The sequence below is a fragment of the Lagenorhynchus albirostris genome, chromosome 13 (genome assembly GCF_949774975.1).
Source record: "Lagenorhynchus albirostris chromosome 13, mLagAlb1.1, whole genome shotgun sequence".
Classification (NCBI taxonomy): Eukaryota; Metazoa; Chordata; class Mammalia; order Artiodactyla; family Delphinidae; genus Lagenorhynchus; species Lagenorhynchus albirostris.
The window spans coordinates 7,504,229-7,518,018 of record NC_083107.1 but is presented as its reverse complement, the minus strand read 5'-3'; the positions used below and the strand labels follow the sequence as shown (position 1 = coordinate 7,518,018).

At 40.2% G+C, this 13,790-nt stretch overlaps 1 protein-coding gene across 3 annotated transcripts; it reads right to left on the bottom strand.

The window, feature by feature from the left end:
* Positions 1-3,189: 3,189 nt before the first annotated feature.
* On the bottom strand, positions 3,190-13,761 carry MITD1 (microtubule interacting and trafficking domain containing 1). Of its 3 annotated transcripts, none has more exons than XM_060169624.1 (8): positions 13,563-13,690; positions 11,001-11,052; positions 7,423-7,524; positions 5,666-5,802; positions 5,496-5,582; positions 4,329-4,444; positions 3,517-3,577; positions 3,190-3,415 (listed from the first exon to the last, which is right to left on the bottom strand). In XM_060169624.1, exons 3-8 carry the CDS (start codon positions 7,469-7,471, stop codon positions 3,320-3,322), a joined length of 546 nt encoding a protein of 181 aa, XP_060025607.1. In that variant the 5' UTR covers positions 7,472-7,524; positions 11,001-11,052; positions 13,563-13,690; the 3' UTR covers positions 3,190-3,319. The 3 variants fall into 3 exon arrangements, with proteins under 3 accessions (XP_060025607.1, XP_060025608.1, XP_060025606.1); XM_060169625.1 differs by lacking the exon at positions 13,563-13,690 and adding an exon at positions 12,423-12,481; XM_060169623.1 differs by lacking the exon at positions 11,001-11,052 and having other exon boundaries at positions 13,563-13,761.
* Positions 13,762-13,790: the final 29 nt, after the last annotated feature.

Genomic DNA, 13,790 nt, shown 5'->3' with positions numbered 1-13,790 from the left:
AGAAGCTGAGTACCATTTATGGATACCCTTGTCCAATAGACAGTGACTGGGCAGTCACATTTTAAAGGTCATGATATGCAAGTGTAGAACAAAGAATGTTGCCCACCATCCAGCTCTACAAGGATCAAGTCATTAGCCACTGCAGTCGCTGACTGACGGTGCACCCTGAAAGGAATTCAGGACGAAAAACAGGATGAGAACATATATGCTTTGGAAAAACAGGCCCCTTAGATAGATATATCTCAGGAAGATTTTTAGAGAACCCAGATTCTTGCATCTTTGCATACATAGAAAAAGCACTAACATCATTAACTAATATATCTGTTCCTCATGACCAGCACTAACCTTTTACTGAGATGTATACTTCACTGCACCGTTTCCCCGGCCAAAATCACATATATACTGGCTTCTTCCCCTGTGTCTTGGGGAGCAGTCCCCTCTGGGCTACCAAGAGGCTGTTTCCCAGGCTATAGTCCTCACTAAGTTTTCCGAATAAAACTGAAACTAACAACTCTTATGTTGTGCCTTTTTCTTTCAGTCAACATAAGATTGGGTGAAGGAACATGACACTGAAGGAGGTTCTGTCTCTCCTACAAGCTACAACCAGCAGAGTCGGTAGAAAGGAAGAATGAAACATTAAAGCAGCAGATTGAATTACTAACAGGTAAAAACCACCTTGGCCAGATGGACTAAAGTACTATCCCAGGCTTTAAGACATTTGAGTGATCAACCAGGAGGGCCTGCTGCCCCACAGGCCAGATGGGAGACCCTTGCTTAGACACACAATACCCACAGTAAGGTATGGAAATTGCAGGAGACAGCCATTTCCCTCTCACTGTGGATCTACGTGCTATGCTGCTGAGAACACCAAGCCCCGTCACACCTGGGAGGGGAGTTTGCAATGGGATTTGTAAAGGGACGTCCCACCAAGACGGGTGAGTTACTTTGCATCCCTGTATGAGGAGGAATGACTCATTCTCCACTGGGATGCTGATGTCCTGCTGCAAACCAGACCCATCCAGGTACTACACCTGGAACAGAACACACACCTTTGAAAAAGGGGAGAAGGTGGGAGTCCTGGTCTGGCAGATCCTGCCCCGTCCATCTCCTCACACCTGATAGTGCTTCCTCCCCCAGCCAACATGGAAGGTACACACAACTAGGTCAAGTTCCTAAAGCTGCAGCCACATTAACATCTAATTATCAGGCCACAAGTGTAATTCTTTTTTATTTATTTATTAATTTTTTTTTCCCCCCAAGTGTTAATTCTTTTTTTTTTTTTTTTTTTTGTGGTACACGGGCCTCCCAATGCCGTGGCCTCTCCCATTGCGGAGCACAGGCTCCGGACGCGCAGGCTCAGCGGCCATGGCTCACGGGCCTAGCCGCTCCGCGGCATGTGGGATCTTCCCGGACCGGGGCACGAATATGTGTCCCCTGCACCGGCAGGTGGACTCTCAACCACTGCGCCACCAGGGAAGCCCCACAAGTGTAATTCTTATAGGGGAAGACCTCCCCATACAAGTTCCTACTAAAAAAATGGTTACTACCTAGTACTTAGTTTAGGAGAACTCCAATATTTAAAAGGTAGGGTGGAGGAGAAGCAAAGTGTGTTACACGGAAGTTGAGATTCAAGAAGGGAGTGGCCAGGGACTTCCCTGGTGGCGCAGTGGTTATGAATCTGCCTGCCAATGCAGGGGACATGGGTTCGAGCCCTGGTCCGGGAAGATTCCACATGCTGTGGAGCACCTAAGCCTGTGCGCCACAACTACTGAGCCTGTGCTCTAGAGCCCGCGAGCCACAACTACTGAAGCCCGTGCGCCTAGAGCCCATGCTCCACAACAAGAGAAGCCACCGCAATGAGAAGCCCGCTCGCCACAACGAAGAGTAGCCCCCGCTCGCCGTAACTAAAGAAAGCCCGTGTGCAGCAACGAAGACCCAATGCAGCCAAAAGTAAATAAAATGAAATAAAAATAAATTTTAAAATGCTGTGAATTCAGAACACAATGATAAAAAAAAATTACAAAAAGAAAAAGGGAGTGGCCAGCTAGGTCTAATACTCCTGAAACAAGTAACACGAGGGTTAAAAAGTGTCCATTGGATATGGTGGTATGGAGGTCACTGCTGACCTTGATAAGAACAATTTCAGTGGAGTGACTGGGTAGCCGGATAGAAGTGAATTGAAATGTGAATAGGTGGTGAGGAAAGGGGAAAAAACTGTATAGAGAACTCCAAGAAATTTGTTCATGAAGAACAAAGAAACAGGGTGTATCTGGATGGGAATGTATGTACCGCAGGAACAACCCAGTAGAGAGAGATTGCTCAAAGGACCAAATCCTTGGTCAGGTCAAACTTGCTGAAAATGTGGCAATCTTCCTCGTATGTTAGGACTATTAACCCTTTTCCTATATGTTGTAAATTTGATCTCATATGTTTTTAACTTTTTTATGGTTCCCTTTATTCAAGTTTTAAATATTTATATGATCATGTGCTCTTTACTTTCCTTGATAATTCCTGGGTTTTGTGTTATGCTTAGTACATTCAGTGGAGTTTAAAAAAAAAAGTGTTTGAATATTTCATTTCATTAGCCCTTTAACCCATTTAGAATAATTTCTCTATGTGGCATAAGGTAGAGATCTAATGTTACCTTTTGCAAACTTTTATTGGCAGTCTACTTGTTTCCCACTAATTTGAAAGACCTTTATTATCTATTATGTGCCCATACACACATCCACTTTCTCTCAGGTGTGTTTCTGGATTCCTTATTCTGTCCCAGTGACTTATTTGTCCATTCTTATGCCCAAACATTTACATATATATATATATATATATATATATACATATGTAAATGTAAATAGGTAAATGTCTGCTAAAGACACTTAATTGTAACAAAATTATCGGTGGTTATTTTTCTCTGGTTGTTAGACCCACAGCCCATCTGTCTCTTAAGAGTACTCTAATTCATGATTTTTCTTCCTGGACCCTAAATTCCCAGGGGCAAGATTAAAGCATCCAATTCATCTTCTTAATAGGTGCTCATTACGTGTTGATTCACTCTCCAACAGTCAAATAGAGAAAATCTGGTAAAATGTTTAAATTAACCATATGACTTGAAACACTGTAACTCTACTGAGCAATGTATTTATAAAAATACTTAGGATTGGTCACACAACTGAACAATGAATCCATAAATTAGTAGAAATGTAAAAGTTTATTGTTAAACTCTTACGTTACAGGAATGATCTGTCCAAAGTAAAAAAAAAAGAAAAATCCAATATTCATTTAAAATAGAAACATATAATGTAAATTAAGCTACTACCCATCATATTTTTTGTGTGTGCTTATTATGAAAAATGTCCACTGTTGTTTCATGGCATGGTCTTAAATCAAAATCACAATATCCAAGGGAAAAACGACTCTAAGAAGAGAAGAAAAGAAATTTTTTTAACAAAAAGGACCAAAGCCATTTTGTTAAAATAAAAAGAGTGCTACACAGTCACTCACAAGACTATATCCTACCTGTGGTTTCTTAAAATAATCAAGTCCCCTTCCGATCTTAATCATCCATCCATTGTTGAACCTATTGAAATTAGTATATAATATTACATTCCAGACATTTAAGTCAGACAATGACCAAAATTATAATGTATTAAGTGTCAGCTAAATTTCCCCCTAACAAATAAAATCACTTCCTCCAGTGGCAAGAGTTGAACCAAACCTGGGTTTACCCATGGGCTGTGTCTACAGTGAAACAAAACATCCATTAGCTGATAAAGAGTTTAACAATTCAATTAAACCTTCCTCCTGAATTTCACCTTACTGATAAAGCTTCCCAGTTCTGCTAAGAAGTGGCTTCCAAGCGTACTCAGGCAGACTGTGGTGATGTTTCAGGGGTTTCCCTGCCTTGAGGTGGGGGACATAAGCAGGGGGAGCCCTGGCAGGCATGACACAGCGTCCTGTCATGTCTACTAGAATATTTAAAAGACCATGAGAAGTAAAACCACATTAAATAAATATTAGTATCACTAGAAAAGGAAATTATCCCAATGCCATAACACTGTGTATAGCTGAATGACAGAAAAGTACTTCCTCTTCTCACATGACACAGAACATGTAAATTTTATTCCATTAGGAAATAGGAAACTCACATACAGGACAAAATAAGCCAGATTTTTTTTTTCTTCAAAAGTGAAAAGATATGAAAACTGAGCTTTATTTAAATCTTTAATATTTAAATTGAATATTATTTGTAATTATATATAACTTATTATGAGAAATAAAAATAAGTATTTTTCAACTGCATAAAAATTAAAATATTACCATACACTAACCTAATTTCCCGGTCGTGTATCACAGAAGAGTATTCTAATTCCAACTGCACTCCATGATTCCTGAGTGACTCTCTTATTTCTTCCAGGCCACTACTTTGCTGTTCTTTCCCACTGCCCTGTTAATAGGAAAAATACAACTTTTTGCCTCAGTTATTAATATTTTAAATTATTCCTAAACTATGCAATGTGTATCATAGGTGAATTAAAATGAAAAGAGTCTATACTAGTTTCATTGTCCATTATTGCAAACAAGCAACCGAAGAAGATGAAGTAGTTTAAGAGCAACTGTTTTTATCAAAATAATTGTTTTTTTCTCTAACGTGAACATAACACAACTCTGTCCTATCTGCTAAAATGTGTTTTATTACCTTAGCATTCTGTGGCTTGGCAAATCTGTAAATTTTTTTTTTTTTTGCGGTACGCGGGCTTCTCACTGTTGTGGTCTCTCCCGTTGCGGAGCACAGGCTCCGGACGCACAGGCTCAGCGGCCATGGCTCACGGGCCCAGCCGCTCCGCGGCATGTGGGATCTTCCCGGACCGGGGCACGAACCCGTGTCCCCTGCATAGGCAGGCGGACTCTCAACCACTGCGCCACCAGGGAAGCGCCCTGTAAATATTTTTTATAATTTCTAGAGATGCATGTTTTTTCATAGTAAATTTCTCAGCATGGCACAGGACTCGTTTACTAATAAACCCAGATATCTTTAGTTTTTCTGTAAAAGGAAGTGAAAGTGAATAAACCTATATTCAATTAAAGAATAAATAAAATGTATTTTAATGGTGCTGTTTCGTTATTCAGATGGGGCTTCCTTCTTCTCAAATTAATCCTAGAAATATGAATTCTTTAGAAGCATTCCTATTTAAATCAAAATCAAGATGACAGAAATTGTCAATAATGCAGACAGTGTGATTGCCTCATAGAATATCCAAGAAACTGAGAAACTACTTGAACAAGAGAGTTTAGCAAAGTGGCCAAATACAAGATATGACATACTGAAATCAACAGCATTTTCCCCAAGGTGTTTTATGCCGGTTGTTAGAGAATAAGTTCATTCCCAGTGAAACAGCTCTAGCTGAAGCATGACGTCCAGGTTTGCCTCGAACTACACCCTGCAACTGAGTAAAGTTCATGACGTTAAGAGACAGTAAATGCCTTCAGATACCTACTTCATCCAGAGAGGTGAGGAGATGAATAGTTTTTATCTTACATGGTCTCTTAACCAGCATCTCGCAAAATCGAAGGAAGTTATACAGCTGAAAGACATTAGGAGGCGTTATTACTAACTCGTACATTTAAAACAATAACGTTTCATCGTACGGGAGTACATTTCACCTACCTGATGAGTGTGTCTAATGTAAGGATCTTCTATCCAAACTTCCGTAACTGTTTCATTCAGGTATTCTTGAAAAAGTGACTCATAACTGAAACCTGTTGCGTTCTCTTCTATTTTAATTTGCTTGTGATATTTTCCAGCTACAAAACACAAGCTTCCATAATAAAACCAGGGACTACTTCCTTTCTTTTTATACATACTATATTTGTATCCAGTAATAAATCAGCATCAGATACAAGTTAATTTTTTTTTAACTCGTGCAGTCAGCAAACATTTTTGAATGCCTACTCCATGCCAGGCACATTGCAAGATGCTACACCCGCAAAGGTAAATTCCATGTGGGATTTTTTGCCTTCATGGAGGCCGGGCAAGTGGGAAAGTCCAGAGATTTCTTGGAACAGGTTCTTGAACTAAATCCTATAGACCAGGCAGTTTATTCAAGAGGGAACCATATGTATAAAGATATCTAATATTCCTGCCACCATGAGTAGAACCACAAGCTATGAGTCAGTGGCCATCTGGTCCTTCTCTTCAGATTTAAGTCTTTTTATGTCTTGCAACTGAATAGCTGAAGTATTAAATATATAAATGCAAAATAATATGGAGTCTAGGAGTCTTTCTTAGAACTTGTAGAGACTGTGTTAAGCAGAAATTTATAGTACTTCTTAATAACCCAAGCCAAAGCCCAGAATGCCACAGCGTCAGCAGGGTAGTTCCATTGTTTGTGTTTATCCAAAATGGCTAATTATTGAATAAGTTATCGAAGACCTTTATGTTTTTTTTAAAAATATGACGCTTAATGGTAGTTCCTAATTTATATGGTGGTTGCACTTTTAAACCTTGTTTGAAAACCAGTAGTTTGGATTCTGTTCCTAATAGTTCCAAAGATAGAACGTTACCAACCGTGCATCGGTTTTCAAGCCAAGCTAGCCACACAGGTTAATTTAACCCACAGTATTCAAACCACAATGCTGATGGTACTATATTTCATCCAAGTTTTAGAGGGAAATTGCATTGTGGATTTCAATTTGGGGTGAAGGAAACAATTTTATTCCCACTCAACAGAGGTCCTCAATGGGGGTAGTCAGGGTGTGCGCTAGTACAGAATACCAGGAAGAGGTGGGGAGAGGGCTGGAGTAAAGAGCAGCTGAGGGCCGGGGGCACTGGGTTTTTTGAGGGCAGTAGTTCCACTGACTGTAGAAAGCAGCAGCCGTGCACTTCAGGTGGCAATGGCCATTTGTTTCTATATGTTTGTAAACTGGATCCTCATTGAGTAGAGAACCAGTTATAAATAGGGAACCATACCTCCTGCACCTCTAATCATTAGGAATACCTAACTCCTGAAATGTCTTGACTCACAACGAAAATCTCAAAGAAGTCCCAGGAGTTTCTTGAGCTACTTTAATATTTCGGTCATTTTATAAAGGGAAATACAAATAAAATACAGGATTTATATTCAGTATTCCTCTGTAGTATTATTTAAACTGGAGTCTACACGTAAGCTTCACGGGGATCTATGAACTCCTTAAAATGGCATGCGAAGTTCTGCAGTACGTCGAGCTGTCCTCAGATTCTCAGGAGGGTATCTGAGCCCCACCTTCCCCCCACCAGGGAAGAAAAAGGTTAAGAACAGCTCGTGTACAGACGAATGGAAATGCAGAGTAGACCTGCAAGCTCCAAAGGGCACAGCCAGAAACACTGGGTGAAATGGGCTTTATCACAAGAGCACATACACATACTCTCCGAAACAGCCTCTTTACCTTCTTTTTCTTGATCCAAGTATTTCTTTATGTTTTCTGCTCTATCCATGTAGTCAGAAATTCTTTTTCTGAGATTACATTTCTTTGTTACATCTTTGGTGCCTACAAATTAAAAATAAAAAATACACTTTCAAGTTTCAAAACAGGCTTCCTATTTGGTACAAGCAGTATTTCCCATTTCCCAAGTTTTCCACGGCTTTCCTGTTCTTTGGCATGGTCTGTCTTGGTCCTAAAATGCACAAATAATAGGCCCAAATTTAGCTTGATCATGTAGGGCCTTCATTTTTTTCACTAAGCACTTGAAGCAGCTTTATTTAAGAGTGGGGACTCAGACACCATGTCTCACTGCTGAGACTTCAACTCTGGTGAGGAAACAAAGGTGGCTTATTGATGTCACTGAGTCTGAGCACTATTTTGTCCTAATTACCCATAAGTTTGAAATCTAAGCATAATCAAAAGAGAGCAAACAATATCTATCTTTCTTCCACAAAACCAGCGTCTGTTCCAGACTTCCCCTTTATGGTTTATGCTGAATCATTTTCCCAGCCACCCCGAAAATGGAAGGTATTTTTGAATATACATTATCAATAAAGTCTTACTCCAAGCCCCACCCCCAATCAGTCACCAAATCAATTCCTGGCTCCTTCCTTCCTCCCTTTTAATACTGCTTTTATTTTCCATTATAATTTTATTTTTAAACCCTGAGTTTTAAAACATTTTATTTTGAATTAACTATATATTTATGGAAAAGCTACAAAAATGGCACAGAATCCCTTCACCCAGATGCCCCTAGTATTAACATATCACACAACCATGGTACAATTATCAGAGTAAGTAACTTAACATTGACACGACACTATTAGCTCATCTACAAACCTAAAGAAAGTTAGTGGGAAAGTTCGTTTTCTGGTCCAGGATCCCACATACCATGTGGTTGTTATGTCTCTTTAGCCTCCTACGATCTGTAACAGTTCCTTTAGTGTGTCTCTGCCTTTTATGACCTTGACATTTAGGAAGAGTACATGGTCAGTTATTTTGTAGAATGTCTCTCATTTGGGGCTGTTGTGTTTTCTCATGATTAGACAGACTGAGGTTATGCATTTTTTTAGCAAGAAAATCACAGAAGTGTTGCGCCCTTCTCAGTGGGTACACGATGTTGATGTGTCTTATTCCTGGTGACGCTGACTTTGGTCACTTGGTTAAGGTGGAGTTCACAGATTTCTCCACTACAAAAATCACTATTTTCTCTTTTGTATGGAATCGCTATCTTGTGGGAAGATATCCTGTCTCTCTCCACTCTTCATCCGCTAATTTTAGCATCCATTGATGGTCTTTGCCTGCAATGATTATTACTGCAGTGTTTGCCAAATGGTGATTTTCTATTCCCATCATTCCTCTTTAATTTATTAATTGGAATTCCACTGTAAGGAAGAGCTGTCTCTGCTCTCCCATCTACTTACTTATTCAACTACTGATTTATATCAATATGGACTCATGGATATATCTTTTATTCTATGGGTTGTAATCCAATACTATCAATCTTTTCTTGCTCAAATTTTACCAGTGTTGGCTTTAAGAGTTCCATCATGTTGGCTCCTTTGTCCTTTTGACATAACCCATCATTTTTTGAGCACTTCCTTACTTTTTGGTGCAAAATGTTTTATTTTCCTTGCCCCAGCCCTGGAATCAACCATTTCTCCAAGGAGACCTGGTTCCTTTTATTGGAGAATGGTATCAAGAAATCATATTTTGGGTACTAACTGTGCTCACTGCTACTCAGGGAGTCTTAACACTACCTCTAGACCCTTTCCGTCAATGCAGGTAGAAAGTACGTGGAGGTTTACTAACACACACATACAACTCTATTTCTATGTCTGTCCATCTGTATCTATATTAAAAACCATGAATTCATGCTGATTACTTTGATCCCATAGGGTTCATTCTAGCCTTCCTCCTTTCCTTACCTGTAACTTCTTTTATTATCCACAATATATTTACTGGCTTGTTCAAGCCTAGTATAGACATAAAATAGTTTGAGAATTCCTAACCCATACCGTTGTGAGAAAATAATTTACCAATTAAAATAATACAATGTTTGTATACTGTTCACTTTGTCTTTAACTTTACAGAATACAGCCAAAATACTATTTTCCAAAGATGCTTAGGTTACCTATTTCTTTCACTCTCCCTTATGTATAACTGAATAACTTAGAGAAGTTATTCACTCCCTCCTCATCCTGCTACCCTACTCCCATTTCTCCTTTCTTCCCACCTCTTTCCCACCCACCGCATATTAAGTAATTAATTTCATTAGTTTCTGGTTTTATCCTTCCTGTGTTTCTTTTCAACAAATGAGGAGACACATGAAAATCTTCTTATATCTTTGTTTTTACATGCAGGTTACCATACTATAGCTACTCTTCGTCCTTTTCACTAAACAATATATCCTGGGAATCACTCCATATCACTTCACAAAGATTCTGCTCAACCCTCTTTACAGCAGTATAGTACTCCATTGTTTGGCTGTACCATGGTTTATGCAACCACTCTCCTACCCAGGGGCATTTAAGTTGTTTCCAACCCTTTGTTGATATCCATATAATCACTGAAATCCTTCCCTTTCAAGTTCTTCTACTGCCAAAATTAATATCATTTAAATCCCCACTTTCTCATGCCTATACTACAGTAGCATAAGAAAATCCTAATATACCCATATATCATCCATAAATCTCTTGTGGAGAATCCTGTTTTTTGTCCTAAGGTGATATGAGAACTCATACTCTTCCACTACGTTGATATATGTTCCTCTAAACTCAAAAACTTTGAACTTTTCGTCAGGATTCAGCATTTTACGGACTCTTTACAAAGAGGCAGTATGAAAAGTGGCTAACAGCAAAGCATCTGGAGTCAGGCTGTTCTAGTTCAAAACTTGCTTTGTCACTTTTGCCTATGTGACCTCGGCCAGTTATTCAACCTCTCTGCAACCTCATCTGTAGCACAGAAAGAGTAACAGTACCTTAGAGAGTTGTGGAGATGATTAATTATGAAAGAGACCTGCGTGTAGGAAATACTCAATAAATGTCAATATGATTATCATCTACATCATTTTTTCCATACACCTCCCTCTCAGCCTCCTTTAGAACATTTTATCTAACATCTCTTTTCTTAAGCTCTACTGTTACTTTGCTCCTGCCTATAAATATACTCTATTTTCCCTGTCCTCTACAAATATAGTACTCCTTTCTTAATCATCATCCTTGATCAGAGTTTGATACTATAGACCCATTCCTCAAACATGCCTTGGTTTTCCAGGCTTGAAATCATACAGCCATCTTCAATTCCCATTCCAACATCTAATCACGTGCCAGTGCCAGTAATTCAATGTCCAGACTGTTCCCTCCCTTTCCTAATACTGGTGTTGCCCCCCTGGTTCATTCAGGCCCTTATCACCTCTCATCTTGACTTCTGCAGGAGCTCCTTAGTTGGTCTGCTTGACTTCAGTATCTTCAGGTTAATGTCTCTCCTACGCTCTTGCCATATTCACTCATTTATTCAAGAAATATTTACTGAGAACTTACCACATGCCAGGCATTGTTCTAAGCACTGGAGACGTAGCAGTTAAGTCCTCCCCTATCATTCAAATGAGAGGAAAGACAACAATAAAAATAAATTGGTAGGGCTTCCCTGGTGGCACATGGGATGCAGGGGGGCCTGCCATGCAGGGGGACATGGGTTCAATCCCTGGCCCAGGAAGATGCCACGGAGCAACTAAGCCCATGCGCCACAACTACCGAGCCTGCGCTCTAGAGCCCGTGAGTCACAACTACTGAGCCCGCGTGCCACAACTACTGAAGCCCACGTGCCTAGAGGCCGTGCTCCACAACAAGAGAAGCCACCGCAATGAGAAGCCCGCGCGCTGTAACAAAGAGTAGCCCCTGCTCGTCGCAACTAGAGAAAGCCCATGCGCAGTAGCAAAGACCCAACGCAGCCAAATAAATAAATAAGCAATGGGAAATTCACAATAGTCAAAAGGTAGAAGCAATCTAAGTGTTCACTGACAGATGAATGGATTTAAAATAAATAAATAAATTGGTAAAACATGTATGTTAGATTGTGGTAAGTGCTATTAAATAAAATAAAGCAAGGAAGAAGGATAAGGGAGTCCTGGGATGGGGGTTGTAATTTTACACTGGGGGTCAGAGAATGTCCTCACAAATAAGGTGATATTTGTGTAAAGACCTGGAAGAGGAGCGGGAGTAGGTCATGCAAATATTTGGGAGAAAAGCATATTCCTAACAGAGCCGAGCCCTGAAATGCAACTTTAATTACGTCACTCCTTTGTAAAAACTTTAAATGGTTTCTCCTTGTCAATGGAATGAGTTAAAATCTCCTGGCAGCCAAGGCCATCTGCAGTGTGCTCCAAGCCCCAGTCTACCTTTAATCTTTACTTCTCACTCTTTCTCTACAGACCTATGCCACTTGTTTGGTAAAACAGTACAGACAGAATTGGAACACTTTCAGCTGAATTTCTGAAATTCTACTCATCCCTCCAAAACCCCTATCAAAAGCCACCCACACCTTTCCATCCCCCAATGACTGTTAACTGTTTAAATCCTCGTTGCACTTGTCATTATGGCTCCTGGCACTTCTTCCCTGTATTAGAGTTATTTGCATTTACATCTTAACCCGCAAGATCACATCACTGTCTCTCTAAGCCCCACAGGATCAGTGGAGCACAGAGGAGCAGAACTGCTGTGATGCTGCCGCTTCAGAGTCGAACAATGTACACCATCTCTCTTTCTGAGAGTCAGTATAGTAGAGTCTTTAAAGCCTTGGGTTTCAGCTGTGACTCTACCAATTGTGGCAGAACTGGAAAGCAAACTTTATTTTTTATGCTGTAAAATGAGGATAACATCACCTACTTCATAAGGCAATTGTAAGAATGAATTGAGATCATGCTTTTAACGTGCTCTGCACACTGCCTGGCACTCAGCACTTACAAATGATGTTACTCTCATTATCACCACCATCATCACCGTCATCATCATCATCATATGGTCCCTGCCCAAGGTAGAGTTTTACCATTCTGAGAAAAGTGCTGAACATTGAAAAGCAGCCTCTACTATCTCAAAGCTTCTGAAACAAATCAGAAACACTCAGGCTAAAAAGCACAGAGAGGAGATCTGAGGCCAGACTAAGAGCCCCAGGGGCTGGGGAGCAGGGGCTGGTCTTAAGTCAATTTAATACGTAATTACTAGGTGTTTACTACCTACCAGGGATTGTACTGGGTGTTAAGGGTTATCTGTGTACCTCTCAACATTGAATAACCGTGTAACAGAAAGTCTTAACTGTCTCCTCTCACAATCCTATACATTTCTCACACCGAATGTCAGTATACCCATTTCTAATTTAAAAATATATATATATATTTAAACTTTTAATGAAGGGACTTCCCTGGCGGTCCAGTAGTTAAGACTCCGCGCTTCCAATACAGAAGCGCGGGTTAGATCCCTGGTCCGGGAACTAAGATCCTACATGCTGCGGGTCACGGCCAAAAAAAAAAAAAAAAAAAAAAATTTAATTAAAATGTTTAATGAGAAAAGTAAGGAAAAGGGTGTAACGAACACCCTTATTACCCACCACCTAGATTTAAAAATTGTTAGCATTTTGGCATATTTGCTTCAACTTTCTTTTAAAGTAAAATCAAATTCAGACATCATGACAATTCTTCTCCAAACACTTCTTCAGGCTTCATCTCTAAAATTAAGAACAGATTTCGAAAAATACCATACTGCCTAACAAAGTTAATTTTAATGCTACCCAATCCATATTCAACCTTTCCAACTTGATCCCAAAAGGTCTTTTACAGTTCATTCAAACCCCAGTCCTTTCAAGGCTTATCTATTACATTTGGTTATGTCTCTTAAAATTCTAGGATAGTAATCCCTCTTTTATTGACAACATCAATCTACTAAAGATATCAAAGAAATCAGTCCACCTGTCCTGTAGACTACCCTACGTTCTGTATTTTAAGGCTTTCTCGCTGTGCACAGTAAGCGTTTTAATCTTTCAGTCCCGCCCAGACACAGCAGATTGCAGCTCCTTTTCCTCTAGTCCTCCCTCCCCGGCTCACTGCTCACCTTTCAGAACCTGCAGGAGCATATCAATTCCCTCCTGGTAACACACCAGAGCCTGCGGGTAGCGGGACTCGGACTCTAGTTCCAACGCCCGCTTTATCACAGTGACTGCAGCTGTGCTTCCAGAGTCCCGGCGCACGAGAGACCCCGCCATAATGCCAGCAACTCCCTTCCGCCCCAACCACCCACTAGGCTATCGGGTCTGCAGCGGGGCCGGGAGAGGTCACGTGA